Here is a 15619-nt window from a genome sequence, read left to right as displayed (position 1 = left end):
ATTCTGACAGGGTTAAGCTTTGGCAGTATGGAACACTGCCATTTCTGGTTGTCTGCCAGTCTCTTTATCAGAGCCCTCATTACATGGTAAGTGGAGGAAAGCATGCACCAAGTGTTTGACTGCTACTCTGGGCCCTGGGTTGGAGCTGCTGCATCTAACCTTGGCAGGCTGTGTGTCAGACCAGTCAGGTGCTGATTGCCTTTGATTACTGCTGGCAGCAGTGAGAGAAGAAACTATGGAAGGCCTTACAGAAAAAAAGTTTGCTTAAGCTGTTCTGCATGCTGCAGGTGAGAAGTGTGAGAAGTGTCAAATTATCCTTAAATAAGAATCTACAGAACTTGTTGGATTATTTCGTTTTACATTACTGGCATCTCAATGTAGACTGAGGTATCAGACAAGAAATTTCTGTCTTTTCCCTGAGCTCAAAAGCTTTGTCTTTGCCTTTTTAGTTCCCTTGAGAGCTCCTGAAATCAGTTTGACGAGCAGGAGTCCTACAGATATTCTCATCTCCTGGCTGCCAATTCCTGCCAAGTACAGGAGGGGCCAGGTGGTGCTGTACCGTGTGTCCTTCCGGCTGAGCACGGAGAGCAAGGTGCAGGTGCTGGAGCTGCCGGGCACTGCCGACCAGCACCTGCTGGAGGGGCTGCGGCCCGACAGCCTCTACCTGGTGCGCATCACCGCGGCCACCAGGGTGGGCTGGGGAGAGGCGTCCTTGTGGACCTCGCACCGCACCCCCAAAGCTACCAGCGTCAGAGGTAAGCACGCAGGGCTTTGGCCTTGCTGGATTTCTAAGTTTTCTTCTTAATTCAGATTGCACAGAACCGAAGGAAATGAGGCTAGAAGGTAAAGCATCTGAGCAGCTCACAAACATGAGCTAGAGTTCCCTGTGCCGTTTTGTTCAGTGTAAAATGCATTTCTGCAAACTGCAACGCTGCACGTTAGGAGTGTAATGTTCTAATAAAGGATCTGAGTTGATTCATGTATGTCTGCATTATAAAAAAATGCATGCATCTTTTGTATATGCAAATTGACTTGATATGTGAAGTCTAATTTGTTATAACTGAGCTTTGGATTTTATTATAATTTAGTAATATCATGCAGAAGAACATTCAGCTTCGCACAAATAGCTTGAAACCTATGCAGATTTGAATTTTTAACTTTATTCCTTAGCTGTAGTTCACATCCTTCTGCTTTGGATTTAATTGAGTTTTGACTGCTATAGTGAATTATTAACACTTGATGAAGTGTGATGGTATTGTTAATCATATTTGCTCTGGCTTGCTTTAGAGCAGGAAGTAACTTTGTAATTATCTTTGGAATGTTTTAATTTTTGCTTAAAAAGAACTACCTCATAAATTTATTTATTTATTTATTATGATGCAGAATTAAAAGCTGTTTCTATTCTGTTGCATTCTAAATTAAGCGGTTAGATTTAGGTTATAGGGAGTCAGATACCACAAGAAAGAAATAATTACATGACTACACAGATGAGATAGAATCAAAGTCTGGAGTGAAGTTTGGACTGATGGACATTGCTATTTTTGCCTGAAAAGCAGCTTTTTCTAGAATGCAGGACTATTTTCTGTCTGTTTGTGTCCAACCCCAGCCCCGAAGTCTCCCGAGCTGCGTTTGGAGCCCATGAACTGCACGACCATCGCCGTGCAGTGGCAGCAGGACGCCCAGGACCCCGCAGCTGTCCAGGGCTACAAACTCTACTACAAGGAAGAGGGGCAGCAGGAGAATGGACCCATTCTGCTGGATGCCAGTGACCTGGAATATACTGTCAGTGGTTTGGGTGAGTGTACAAAATACTTCCCAACTCTTTTGGAAGACAGTGGCACCTCAGAGAGCTTATATCACTAGAGCTGTAAGGCAGCAGAGTTAGGTTTGGCCACCTCTTTCCCCAGCAATAAGCTTTGCAATCTTGTGGTAGGCTGCTGAGGGAATAATCCTCTCACACAATTTGTGTTGCACAGCACTTAGATAACCAGATCTTGTAAATCTTGTGTAAGCTGGAAGGATGCCCAATTACTTATCACAAGATACAGAACTTAGTTGGTAAATACTACTAGTAAATGACATGTCTTTTTAATGTTCACTTTAACATGCAGGTTTTTAATATTTTTGGTGTTTATGCCTGATCTAGGAACAGTGAAAGATTAATTCAAAACACCAAAGATTTTTCTCTGCTATTTTTAGCCTATTTCTGTCTTACTCATGGCCTTTGTCACAGGTATACTGCATGACAAGCACTGCTTGTTCAACATAGAAGCAAGTAGCTCTTGTGCATGTTATAATCCTGTTAATATTTTTAAGGAGTACTGGTAAATATTTGCAGGACTGAGCACAGAGCTTGCTGAGTACCACTGGAGTCCTTCCTCTGATCATCTGACTCCCTTTCCTCCTCTTGCAATGTGTATTAGTACAGATGTGTTGGGATCATCCCAAGGTAGAAGGTACTTTGTTTTCATGTAGAACTGAGAGTTTCTTTCATCAAAAGATGTAATCTATCCCATAATCAGCAAAAGTAATATAGGATGTGACACTTGCTCTTTGAAATGTGTTGAGATAGTTTACTTGGTGGTATTGTGGAGAATTAATCTTGACTAAGTTATCAAAGTTGACCTGCAGTCTTATCTAGGTCAAATGCCTTCCTGACAATGCTCAGATATTCTCATCTGCTGCATACAGCTGAGATACAATTTTAGGGGAGATTTGAGAGGAGTATTCTGGTCTGTTAACTGGACAACTGACCATCTGTGACCATTTCCAGCCAGAGCATCTGGCAGTGGCCGACTGTTTAACAGAGCTGTGAGACAAAAGAGCACCTCTGAGAGCACAGAAAGGATGTGGTGTCTGTGTGTCCTAGGACAGAAATGCATAAATCTTTTACTTATTATGCAATTAAAAGCTGTAATTTCAAACACATGCAAACTTATTAACAATGTGATCTACATGATATGGTTTCTCAGTAGACTAATAGTCTTCAGATGAAAATATTACTTTACAGAATTATATTAAAATGTATATTATCTGTGTGGTTTTGTTGGATTTTCTTTCTATTAGGCATGTAGACAGATGGGAAAATGAAAGAAATGTGAGTTTGGAAATTACAAATTTCACATGGTCACAGTTGACTGAATTGCAAAGGAAGAATTCATGTGCTTGAGTTAACCATTCAGTCATGATGCATGTGGTGTGTTCAGTGTTTATTCTTTATCATAATTCTCAGTATCTAAATATGGTGCCCAAAACATGATCCTTTCCATATACTCTGGTTACTGTAATTTATATTTTTCACATCTACATAATTTGTGCTGCTGCAAGCTGGTTTCACTGAAGAGTAGTTGTTTGTTTTGGTTTTTTTTAATGGGACGTATTGAGTTATTTGAAGTATATATCAAATATGAATTTTCCTAAGTTTCTTTGCTGGGTTTTTTTTTTTTTTTTTTTTTTGTTTGTTTGTTTGTTTTATAGCATTTACAGTAAAAGGCATTCATCACTACAGCTACAAAAGACTCAGCTCAGGAAAATTGATTAGGTCATGATTTTCCACTGCTAAGGTGATTCCTTACACTGCAGCTTGGAAAACTCACAGAGACTTCTCATAGTGATAGTGCCTGTCTGATTGCCCTTTGCCAAACTGCCTGCTTGAAATACTTGTGCATGCCAAATGATTTCTTAGAAAGCAGTATACAGCCAATCTTCTGCCCTGGCACACCTGGTGGTTATAGCAGGTAGAATCATATGCAGTACATAAATCCACAAAGACTGTAGCCACATCCAGACATTAAGCAGGTGATTTGTTCATCTTAATATTTCTTGTGAATAATTTAAGTAATTTGGACCAGTACATTTATTTATTTATGCATTTAAAAATTAAAATTATTAGTTATTAGGAAGTGGTCCTACCTGGTAGAATTTGAAGTGTAACAAGGCAAGCCACCACACTGGGGTTTGTGTCTATGGTAAACTGATTTTTCATGAACTGGACAGAGACTTTGAGGACTGATGTTCTGTCATCCATTTGCCTCTCCTGAGGACCCTAAACTACTGATTTATTGACAGAGTCTTTAAAATAAATGTCTTCATTATGAGCTACAGGAATTAGAATACTGCAAGTGTGAAACTTGAAGGGGAAAGGTGTGTGTTAAGACTTTTGGTGTAATATATGTTGGATAATATGGTCAAAAGGAAGGGTTGTTCATAATTTGAAAAAATATGTTCACAGTCCTAGGTGCTTCCCAGTGGCAAAGAAGAAGCAGTTTCTCATGCATTATCTGTTGCCACTGAATCTAAATGGCTTCCAAACATTCCCCCTTCATGTCTTTGTCATGACCTACAGCTGTCCTACATTCCCTGTTCTTTTGCATAGTTAATAAACTGCAGATAGACTTCCAGTGACATTTGGAGCATGTCAATACATCTGTCCATGGAACTTTCTGCAGATGTTGGTACAAATGCCAGTTGTGCCAGATATGTGTATTGAAGACATTTCAGTTACCCTGTGGCAGTCAGAGTGCATCACAAAATGGTAGTCTCTAACCAGAGAGAACATTAGCATTGTTATTGCAAGCACTGCTGATTGCTTGGTTGTGGGTAGCTTTGATATAACTGCTGTAAATGATTGCAAATGTCTACAGGAGGCCTCTTGATGGAAGTATAATTATGATAGATGAAGCAGAATCAGCCATGTTAGTGTGAAATAGATGACAATGATTAAACATGGAGTGTAGCAATATGAATATTGTGCTGCATATTTTTAGTCTCTTGTTGGTTCCTACCTTGTGTTCTGAGACGTGGCCTCTCTTTCTCCAGTGTAGGTCTACCAGTTATTTCTGTGTGGTTTTAAACTGGATTATTTACATGATAGCCACCATGTAAATAGAATTAAATGATCTGATCATTTATTCTCAAAATAAATATCCACAGTTTCACACAGACATTTGTTTATGTTAAAGGTCTTTGCATTTATTTTTCAATAGCAGGCCATTTCCTAGTCCAGTGTAAAATTCCATTATTACTTGGATGTGCCACAGGAGCAGACCCTTGGGTGCATACCATGCATTTTTGCCTCTATTTTTAATTCCTCCATTGCTTCCTCCTGGTCTAGAAATTTTTCCCTCACAGAGAGTCTTTCATTGTGAGGCTTGGTAAGTCTGCTGGTACCAGGTAATGGTTCAGGATGTGAGTTCAGAAGCTGAAGTGAGTTTTGCTGGTGGAAGAGTTTGTTGGAGAACCTTCTGGAGAGGGGTTTGCAAAACTTGAAAGTTAAAACAAAGACAGTGTCCAGAGAAGCTCAGCTCCCACATTAAGTGTGTTCAGATTATTATTTTTAGAGAGTATTTAAATCATGTGCATGTGCATCTGTGACTCCATGAAGTTGGTATCCCTGCTGGACTGAGTGGGTGTTTGCCTGTCAGAGCTCACTGGGTCTGCAGCTGGATCACTGGTAGGGAAGTGGAGCCTGTGCAAGGATGGCAGTGACTCAGAAGAACCCATCTGAAGCTGGGAGGATATCTTAATGTATATTTATCTGGGAGGATAAAATCAAAATCAACTTCTTGGTTAGCAAATTCAAGAAAGTGTGATCAATTCTGATGCTGTGACACAAGAACTGTTTTTCAAGCTGCCTGGAAATCTTAATTACTGAACTTCATTGTTCAGTCCTTATCATGCTGTAATTAATTAAATGGATGCCACTGGTGATGTTGGTGTGCCTTTAGCCTCCAAGCCTTCTACAGTTGGAGGGAGGGAGGAAAGCAAGAATTCACTCTGCTAATTGATTCTTCCCTGGCTGCTGTGTGGGATCTGTGCCACCCTGGTGCTGGCAGTTCCATGAGGGTGTCAGGAAGTTGCACTTGGGTGACAAGGCAGATGTAGGGTCCCAGTAAATGCACCCAAAACCCTGAGGCCAGGAGGTCCTGGCAGAGATGTGCACATGTTCTGTAGGTGCTCTTTTGCTTTTTGCTGGATGATGATATCGGAGTAACACCTCTCACACAGAGTCTGTTTGCTTTGGTGAAAATGCCTTGTGCTGGGAGCCCAGAGCTCCTTGGCCTTTCCCTGAGAGGGCCCCTCCCTCCCCAGGACAGCCTGTGGGTGCATGTCCTGTGCTGGGAGCATTGCTGCTCTCCTGGGCCTGGGGCTGCAGGGACACTTGGCAGCAGCTGCCAAGTCTTGGATGGCCATGAAATGGAGTGTATGGAGTGTGTTATAAAATAAACCATCAAATTAATATGTTGGTTTATGATTCCTGAGAGGCTTGGAGGCTATGCAATGCAAGCTTTCTCTCTGGGAAAGCTTCTCCTGTGCTGATGGGGTCATCAGAACTGTTTAACATGAGGTGCATAATAGCCCTGGCACTTCTCCTGTTACCCTGGTTTTACATTACCCATTGGCATTTTCCCGTGCCCCAGTCTAGTACTTTTGGAAAAAAAACTCTAGATTCTGTCAGACTCATGTGTGTGATGCACTCCAAAAAGTTTGGTCTTAATCAGAAAAGCTTCCCTGTCTGAAAGCTCTTCTGTGTTCTGCCGGAGCGGAGAAATAAAGCAAAGAGCATTTCCCAGTGTTCCTTGACTTGGACAATGTTTCCAAGTGAAGAATTTGTCAAAGTCTGAATGACACAAAGGCACATTTTGTGACCCTGCATGGCACTCCCCTTTGGAGAGGGAGCTTCTGCTGAAGAATTAGCCAGCTACCTACTACACTTAGGATTCCCCCAGAGACTTGGCCTTCAGTTGTTTAATTTCCCTGGGATCTATTTATATTGTGTTACAGCAATGACTGTAGCTAAGCTTTAGTCCAGGGCAGCAAAGATGACAAGGTCATTGAACAGTCTATAGAAATTGAATAAGGGTGTGTAAGAAGAGTCACTGCAAAGAATTCCTCCAATTAAGCTGCCTGCTGCACATCACCCAAGCTTCTCTTGTAATGATCCTGTTAAAGTGCTTTAAAGTTTCATAAAGCAGCTGATAGGGTGGTGAGATAGCACACAGCAGTTTCATTTGCACCATGTTGCAAATGAATGTGCTGGAAAATGTAAGTTTTAAGAACTTAATGGCATCTCTGACAGTGTTGATGCTATCTTTCTTAAGAATTGCAAATGCTGAAGTATTGAGAAGGAGTACTAAGTGCATTTCATGTGTTAATGCAGTCATTTCTGAAAGCTGGGCTATAATTTCAGTTTTATCCCGTGTTTTGTTGGAGTCAAAATGTAGTCTCACATGCTTGTATCTATCTGACAGTTCTGGAATACTGAAAAATGTGTATATGGCAGTTACTGTGGAAATTTAGTTTGGAATTCCCATACAAATTCCAGGCATTTCTACAGTATCATGAAGTGATGTGAAAGAAACACAGGTTTTTCTTGAGAAATACTCTTTTTCCCCATTCCCTCATTGTTAACTGTTCTCAAATGGCATAAAGAAAATATAATTTAGTATAGCAGATGTACTTTTTTTGCTTGAGGTATTTTACATCAGATCAGACATCCACAGTTAGTGAACTGCTGATTTGAGCAAAAAGACAGCTCTGTTTAAAAAATAATCAGAAATTGCTTTAGGTCTTAAAAAAGATCAACTAAAAGCTCAGTTTTCTTGCTTGGAAAACCAGATGATTGCACTGCCTGCTGTATATACTGTGGTCATTATATTTACATTGTTACATAGTAGAAAGTGTGTAATAGCTCAGTAGGTGACCAGGACAAATATTATCATTTATTTCCACTGTTTACAGCTGGGTCAGTCTAGTGTTTACTCCTGCTGATTACATCCTTAAACTAAACCTCTTATCTGTCAATTCTCCTGATTGTGTGTAACAGCCTTGCTACTACTACTTATCAGCTAAAACATAAGGGATTTGCTGAGAGGGGAGGAGGAATTGGTCAAATTGCACAGGAATAAAACCAAAAGCCCTGGAAGTAAACTGGGTATGTTTAAAATCAGCTAACTGTGACCCCTTTCTTTTCCCCAGCCATGGCAGATAATGTATATTTGTACTTAGCAAACCCAAGCTCTTGCCTAGTCCTGCTATGATAGTGCTTCTGTGGCACCTCAATAAACAAGAGACACACATTCCTTGCTCCAGTCATGAAAGACAGACCTGTCACCACTCTAAATGAGTCTGTCTTCCAAATGCAGACATGGCATATCTGCATATCATTTTTTCCTGTTCTTTTTTCCTTTCAGGTTTTGAAAGTTAGATTATAGATTAGAAGAGAGAATGGAGGGAGCTTTATTACCCTGTGACTTTTTTACCTGTAAGATATCAAAGCAAATGCTCCTTTGATAAGCTTTTACCTCTTTTATATAAGAACCATACTGCATTTTACAGGCTGTAAATGCATGCAGAGATCAAACTGGGTTTGTGTTTTGTTGTGATTTACAAACTGCTGCATCATGTTTTGTTTCCTGCAGTGCTAGCAATTTCTCCAGATCTGTTTGTAGCAGAGAGATCCCTTTAGGCTCAGATTTACCATCCATGCTTGTGGAAGACCAGACTGAGTGCCAGAGGCAGGGAAGGCATCAAATCTGTCCTGTGTGGCATTTCTGCTGGTGTCCTGTTGGTCTGTGTGCAGCTGGGCTGTACTGGGGGAGTAGAGGAGGCTGCACAGTGCAAACACACTGGCAGGAGGTGAGCAGACCCTGGTCCCAGACTCACCCACTGGGTTCATGCCTTCCTTAGGGAAGGAAAATACTACACTGCTCTGCTTAGGTGAAATTGATTCATCAGGGCTGTAAATTGAATACTTACTGGGCAAAACTGAAGCTGGTGTTGAAGTCTGTGGCCCTTTGTTGGAGCTTGTCAGCCTGGCTTCCATTGCATCGACTGTGTCTTGGGCAAAGCTTTATTTAAGCTCTGAGTGGGAATCCCAGATAAATATCAGCTTGTTCTGAGCAGATTTGCTGGGGAGTAGCCAGTTAACTGTCAGCTGCTAATGCCTCATACCTTCTGTGCAGTTCAAGTGACACATCTGTAAAAAGCTGTAATGCCTTCCTTCCTGTGCAGTTCTGCCATTATTTGTTTTGCATTGTGCAATATTGCAGATTTGTATCATTATTGCACATTTTCACTTTAATTTTTGTTCTTAAGAAGATTTGTCCTCTACATTTTCTGTCAGAATTTAAATTTACCTCTATTAAAGAAATTGGATTTATATGTTTTTCTAAACCACATCACAGTTACTTCTGCCCATGTTTTTTGGTTTTTTTGAAAATAAACATTCTTTTCATACAGTTCATTTCTAGTGGAAAGCTTTAATTAATTTTTAATGTCTTTGCCAATTTTTAATTACATCATCTATCCTCTCTAGGTTACCAATTTAGAAAGTAATCAACTGCAGTAGGCACTGGAATACTGACATTTGTAACACCTGCATCAGTGGCATAACTTGTTTTGGTGTTGATTAAAATGTTATGTATGACAGACCCTTATGAAGAGGAATCCCTGGGCTTGCTTTTACTCACCAACAGAGCCATGGAATGGCTCTAAAACTCGTGGAAATGTATTAACTTGTTAGCATGATAAGCTCTTAATCTTGGGTCAGAAAGATGCATTCTTGCTCTCTTATTTAAGATCTTTCATGAGCAGGTAGACTGTGGATAGATTTTGGAAGGATTTTATGTCTAACATATTTTTATGTAACCTTCTGGAACATGCTCTGGTCCAGTTTGAACTTGGTTATAGCCACAATATCCTCATTTAAACATGCCTGGACTTTCAGCTTCCCAAGCTAGTGGCTCTTCAAAGGGAAAGGACATGGCAAGGGAGTAGATCCTCAGTGCAGAATAAGCATTGAGTGTACTGTACTTAAAAAATCAAAATGAAGAGTGCTAAGACAAGTTAAGCCCTGCTCTAGAGAGATACTGTGAGCTGTCAGGATGAGGGAAGTGTCATTGTTTGGGACAATGTTAAAGGTAATAATGTAAAGATATGGGCTTTGCTAAGGCTGCAGGAGAAATTATGTTCCATGGGCCAGCAGCATGGAGGGCTTTTACCTATTTTTGAGACTTTTGCCTCTTTATCTGTCCCCATAACTGAGTTGGACATGTTTTTCTCAGGGGATCAGATTAATTGTGTCACAACTCAAAGAACTGGAATCATGGGTGCTTCAAAGTAGGAGGAGAAAATTTTTTGCACTCTGGCAAAAAAAACTTGCCAGCCTGTAGTGAAGCAAAATGTGATGTCCTCAGGGTATTTAAAGGTAAACTTTTCCACGGTGGGAAAGTGATTAGAATCTTGCAGGAAATGCTCTCTGCTGCTCTGTGGTCCTGGGGTAGGAATTCCACCATTTAGAGGTAAACCTGTGTGGGAATTCAGCTGGGAGATTGTGTCATGTTGATTGAGTAACAGTTAGGATGCATGAAAATAGTGTTGCATTGTTCATTTGCTGGAGCTGAAGGTTAAAATTTGCTTCATGAAAGGACATATTGATCACTCCTTACAATAAGAGAGTAGTAAATAACTTTAAATTAAGAACCACCAAAATGTTTTTTAAGTATTACAATGAATATGTAATAAGTACATTTTGATAGCTGTAAAGTAAAAGTGACCACTAAATAAAGGCTTAATTTCTTGAAACTGGAAATTAAGTTAAATGTATAACCCCCATTTAAAGCTAAAAATGAGCAAGCAGGAATGATGGCAGGAATGGCCAGATAAGTGATAAGTTTCTTAAACAAAACAACAAAATAAACCAAACAAAAGAACCCCAGAAGTCTGAACTGCTATGTACATTCCTGCTGTACAATCCTTTTTAGATTTAAACAGAACTCTAAATATGGTGGGTGGTTTTTTTCCCCTCCTTTTTTTTTCCTGGAATGAGAGGATTTGTCTCTGGGAGACAGCATTATTTAATTTGCTATTTATTGGACTTCATTAGTAAAATACTTAAGTGCTGGATTGCAAAGAAACTGCTCCTTGGAGAAAGCTTAGAGAAAACTCCTGTTATAGGAAATTAAATCAACATTGTCCATTAATCATGCTGCATGTCAACCCCCAGACCTCTCTTGATTGTTCTTGGTGAATGTGAGGAACCATTAGATGTGTGAGGTCCTTAAAGGTCTGAGTAAGTCAAAGGGGAAGAGTTTAAAAAAATGCCACCATTAGCACATGAAAGAGACTTCAGAGTGGACAGAAGAAAACATTTGCTGTACAGGGCTAGGTACATTTCTTAATTTTTTTTCCTTTTTTGTTTATTATTTTCTTCCGTTGTTAAACAACAATCCAGATGTTGTGATCCAAATGTTAATTTAATTCATCCTGAAGCTTTTTTTCATTAACTTTTTTTTGGGTCATGTTACTAGTTGTAGTTGTATGGGAAAGGTAAGAGTAGGGGATCTTTGTAATTTCTGTGTTAGTGATAAATAAACACACTTCTAAAGCTGAGCTAATATGTCTTCTGGTAGCCTCTCCTGAGTAACACCTTGGTTTTATATTTGCCATGAAGGCATTATTGCTAACAGAAGCATTTTTTCAATTTTGGGAAAAGATGCAATTGTGAAAAAGTGCATGTTTGTTTTTTGCAGGCTTCCTGCAGTCACACTTCTGTGGCAAACGAAGGGGGGATGCAGGAAGCAGGGAAAAAAGCCCCTCTTGCTGTAAAACATCTCTTCCAAACCTGGGTTTTTAAGGTTTCTTTATTTCTTTGTTTTTGGGGTTTTGGGTTTTTTTGGTTGGTTGGTGGGGGGGGGGGGTTGTTTGGTTTTTTGTTTTATTTTGGGGTTTTTTGTGGGTGCAGGTTTTTTTGTTTTGTTTTTTGGGGTTTTTTTGTTAGTTATTTTGGGGGGAGGTTTGTTTTGGTTTTTTGTTTCTAATCTAGGAAAAAAGGTTTAGTATAAGTAGGATTTGCATAAAAAGTGTATTTCAACATTTATACTCACTTTCAGTGGGTTTTTTTACCTTTATCATAGCTGAATATTGTACCCCTGTTCAAGCTGGTTATCATTACAGAACAAAACCACTTGTCGCTGCATGTGCTTGTAGAAATCAGGACAGGGAAATCATTCTGATCCTCTTTGGTAGATCTGTGAAAGACTTGAGTTTTCTGCCTCTGGTGGCATCCACTTGTGCATGCTGGGGGTGTTGTACAACTGGCAGTTCTGTATCCTCATACAAAGGAGGAGTATACAGAACCCTGAGTATGCAAATACACCTTGAAAATGTGGATTTTTAAAAGGCAGTTGAGCTGGAGATGGTTTGGGGTAGTAGGTGGGATGGTGTATGTGGGAGAAGAGAGAGACAGATGTTGTACTACTGTGCCTTTAGTCAATTTACCAACTTTGTCCCTTGTATATTCAAGGTGCAGGGAGGGCTGTGCTCACAGCCTGCTGCCCAGCCCAGCGTGTGTGTGTGTCTGTATTTGCATGGGTATATGGAGACTGTTGGGAGAAAAATAGGATATCTTTTTGATCCTCTTTGTTTTAGTCTAGCCCAGCAGTTCTCCATTCCAAGTGCCTCTCACTGTGTTAGTACTTTGTATTTATTGTTGTTTCCATGATAATTTCTAATGGCCTAATTTGGCCTTTTTACTCTCTTCATGTCTTGGCTGCCCTCTTACAGCTTCTCACCTGCCTTTATTTAATCTCTCACAGTTTCCCATCAGCCCTCGTTGCCTTGGTGACAATCACTTGCCTTAGAAATCTCCATCTGTAGCACTCCCTACCAGTTGTTCATGCTGGAAAACTTTTCTCAGAGGCGGCTTGGATGGATGCAGTCTGTGTGCTGTCCAGGCAGGGCAGGCAGGCACACATGGGCTGTGTTTGGTATCACTGGCAGATAGGCAGGGATGCTCATCCTTGTCCTTCGGAACTGACAGCCAGATCTGAAGGAGAAGCCTTCCAAGCCAATCAAATACCTGAAGAAAAGCACCAAGCACAGGACAGCAGAGTGAGCTGCTGGGTGTGATTCAGAGTGCAGGCACAGGAGCAGGGCTCTCCAGCTGACCCAGCAGTGCCTGCACCTCCCTCTTTCCCTGGAGCCTCCCTGCTGGAAGATCTGTCTCTCAAGGGTCAGCTTCCCCCTTGCTGGAGGAGCCTGCCAGTGGGAGCTCAGAGCCTGTGCTGTCTCTTGTGCCCCTGTGCAGGGCAGCTCTGCCTGGAGCATCCACCTTAGGCAGTTCTATTCCCACTTTGCTAATAGCAGTGCTCATCTGTCTGTGCTGAGAACACATGCTGTGCTCTTCCAGCAGTCTGTCAGCATTCCCATGAGTTTCACAGGTGAGTCAGTGTCCACTGTCCCATGGTACACACTGGGTACCCTGAACACAAGGAAGAGAAGAATCCTTTTCATGGACTGCTCAGGTACTGATGGTTTAAGCTGAGTGAGACAGTGATATCCATGCAGTCAGTGGCAGAACTGAGCTGTGAGTATCCTGCTTTCCTGCTTTTCATTCAGTCTATTAGATAACAGCTCCCCCTTGAGGGAAATGTCTTTTATTAATAAACTCATGGCTCTGGGATCAGTGGAGTTTTTTGGGTAGGTTTGAGGGTCACAGTTTCACCAGGCTGATAAAACAAAGCAGACTCGTGGTGGCTGTGCTGAGTCCTGAGCAGCTGCCAGGGCTCCCTCTGCTGCCTTGGGATGTTGTTCAGCTCTCAGAATTGGTCCAAGTGCAGCTCAGAGCACAATAAAGTAGCAAAAGGTGGCACTTTTGGAAGAGAACACCAACATTTCTTGTGTACTCTGTGAATTCGTGCTGCTGCTCTCTGTGCCTGCACACTTGTGTTGGGGCACAGGGATGGGTGGGAAGTGGCAGAGGAAGGCAGCAGGAGCAGGGAGTGCTGAAGGGTGAGGGGAGCAGGCTGGCTTCTTTCAGCAGCAGCACTGCTAATCCTGCTTTAAAATGCTCATCAAACTGCAGGCTCAAGAGAGCATTTGTAAAACTGAACTGATGTTGGGAAAGCATTTCAGCTGTACAGAGGGAGATAGCTAGCTAAGAGTTAAGTAGCTGTGTGTTTATTTTACTTAAGCAATCAATCAGTCAGACTGCTTTCCACTTCCTAAGTGTTGTATAAACTTCATATGCAGAGAGGGATTACATCAAGATAATTTTCTTCTCCTTTTTTCAATCAAGATATTGATATGGGTTGAATTTAAATCTTGAATGCATTAGAGAAGTTAACAAAAATAACTTCCATTATTAATTGTATCCTACTTGCTCTTTACCTTTCAGTTTCTTAATACAATGTTTGACAGGTATTAAATGCTTGTTCTTCACAAAGCTATTAAATAATACAGTAGGTAAGGCAGAAGATTTACATTGTAACTTGTCTGTGGTCAAATATCTGGACAACAGTAGCATTGCTTCCTACAAAAACCGATTTTGTGTACTAAAAATAAAAAAGTTAAACATTTTAAAGGAAAAATTTAAACCAGAACAAATTCCCATGTACATAATAATGGAAAATACTTTACAGATATAAGAAACGTTTGTGAAGAAAAGGACACAATCATTAAAATTCTGCAGAGTTTCTGCAGAGGTATACTTTCTTTCCTATTTTGTTATTGTTATCCTTTAAAGTACAATAGTTTTTACCTGTAGTAAATGCTATCTATATTAAAAACATATAATGTTGTACCCGATTTCCATGTGGGGAAAGATAAACTTTTGTCTTTATGAAATACCACAAAATGTAAAATAAATAGTAGAAGTTGTGTTGTCAGCCAGAAGAGCAAAAGATTTTCAAAAGTTTGAGGAAGCCTGAAATCTTTTAGGCTACTCTTGTTTGATGCTTCTTTGTGTAGACGTTCAGCATCTTTGTAGAAGGGTACTCAGGCCACAGTTCACTGAGTAAAGGATTTGAGCACCTGAGAGTATTAGATCTAAATTCAGGTTGCACATGTTGACCGCTTTTACATCACCTGCCAGATTTGTCTGTGGTACTTTCAAGAGTTGGTGTTTCAGAAACTTGGTCTTAATTAAATCATCTTCAAATAAACCATTAACATCTATTTAACTAAAGGCAACAACATCATTAACTTGCACAGCTGCTGCCACTAGTATGGACTGAGTAATCCTCCTGATAAATTATCTTAGAAAGCACAGGCTTGGCCTGGAAAGAGAGAACACAAGATGTCATTGAAATACTGTTTTGGGAGGAGTCAGTATGGAGGTGAAAAGTTATTATAATTTTTACAGAGAAGCAGGTTGTCCTGGCCTTCTAGATGGGTATTTTCAGCATACTGAGAGCACTCAAACTGAGTGTAAGTATGTAGTATATCAGGCTTCATTGCCTGGTGACAAGCTGTCACTTACTGTGTTCTTTTAATAAATGTTTCTGTGCAAATTCATAGCACAAAGCTCATTATGAACAGCTTCTGCCAGTGTGCCACTGGATGTAACCGTGGTGAATATTAGAGCCAAGGATGTTGTAGGGTCCTGGATATTTCTGTTGTCATTACACCTGGAAATTTTCTTTAGGGCATGTTTTAGAAGTTTGGGATGTGCTGTATGAAAATGTGAAGGGTAAAAATAACACTGCTGTGCCAAGGCATTAGGGAGGTGGCTCAGCATAATCTAAATGGAATTAAAATGAATACCCTTCTTAAATGTCAAAGATGGGCAGCCACTCAGAGACACTGAAGGGAATGAGGCCTCTAAGAAGCTAGGGAGGGA

At 40.6% G+C, this 15619-nt stretch overlaps 1 protein-coding gene across 1 annotated transcript in view; it reads left to right on the top strand.

Moving 5' to 3' along the window:
- The window catches only part of PRTG (protogenin), a 75878-nt gene that overhangs the window by 38151 nt on the left and 22108 nt on the right, over positions 1 to 15619 (top strand). Inside the window, 2 exon segments of the mRNA XM_030228521.2 lie at positions 450 to 755; positions 1607 to 1795. Of these exon segments, the coding sequence (XP_030084381.2) occupies positions 450 to 755; positions 1607 to 1795 (495 nt within the window).

This window comes from Serinus canaria, chromosome 10 (assembly GCF_022539315.1).
Source record: "Serinus canaria isolate serCan28SL12 chromosome 10, serCan2020, whole genome shotgun sequence".
Taxonomy (NCBI): domain Eukaryota; kingdom Metazoa; phylum Chordata; class Aves; order Passeriformes; family Fringillidae; genus Serinus; species Serinus canaria.
Note: the sequence above shows the minus strand (reverse complement) of the source record. Positions and strands in the feature narration are given on the sequence as shown.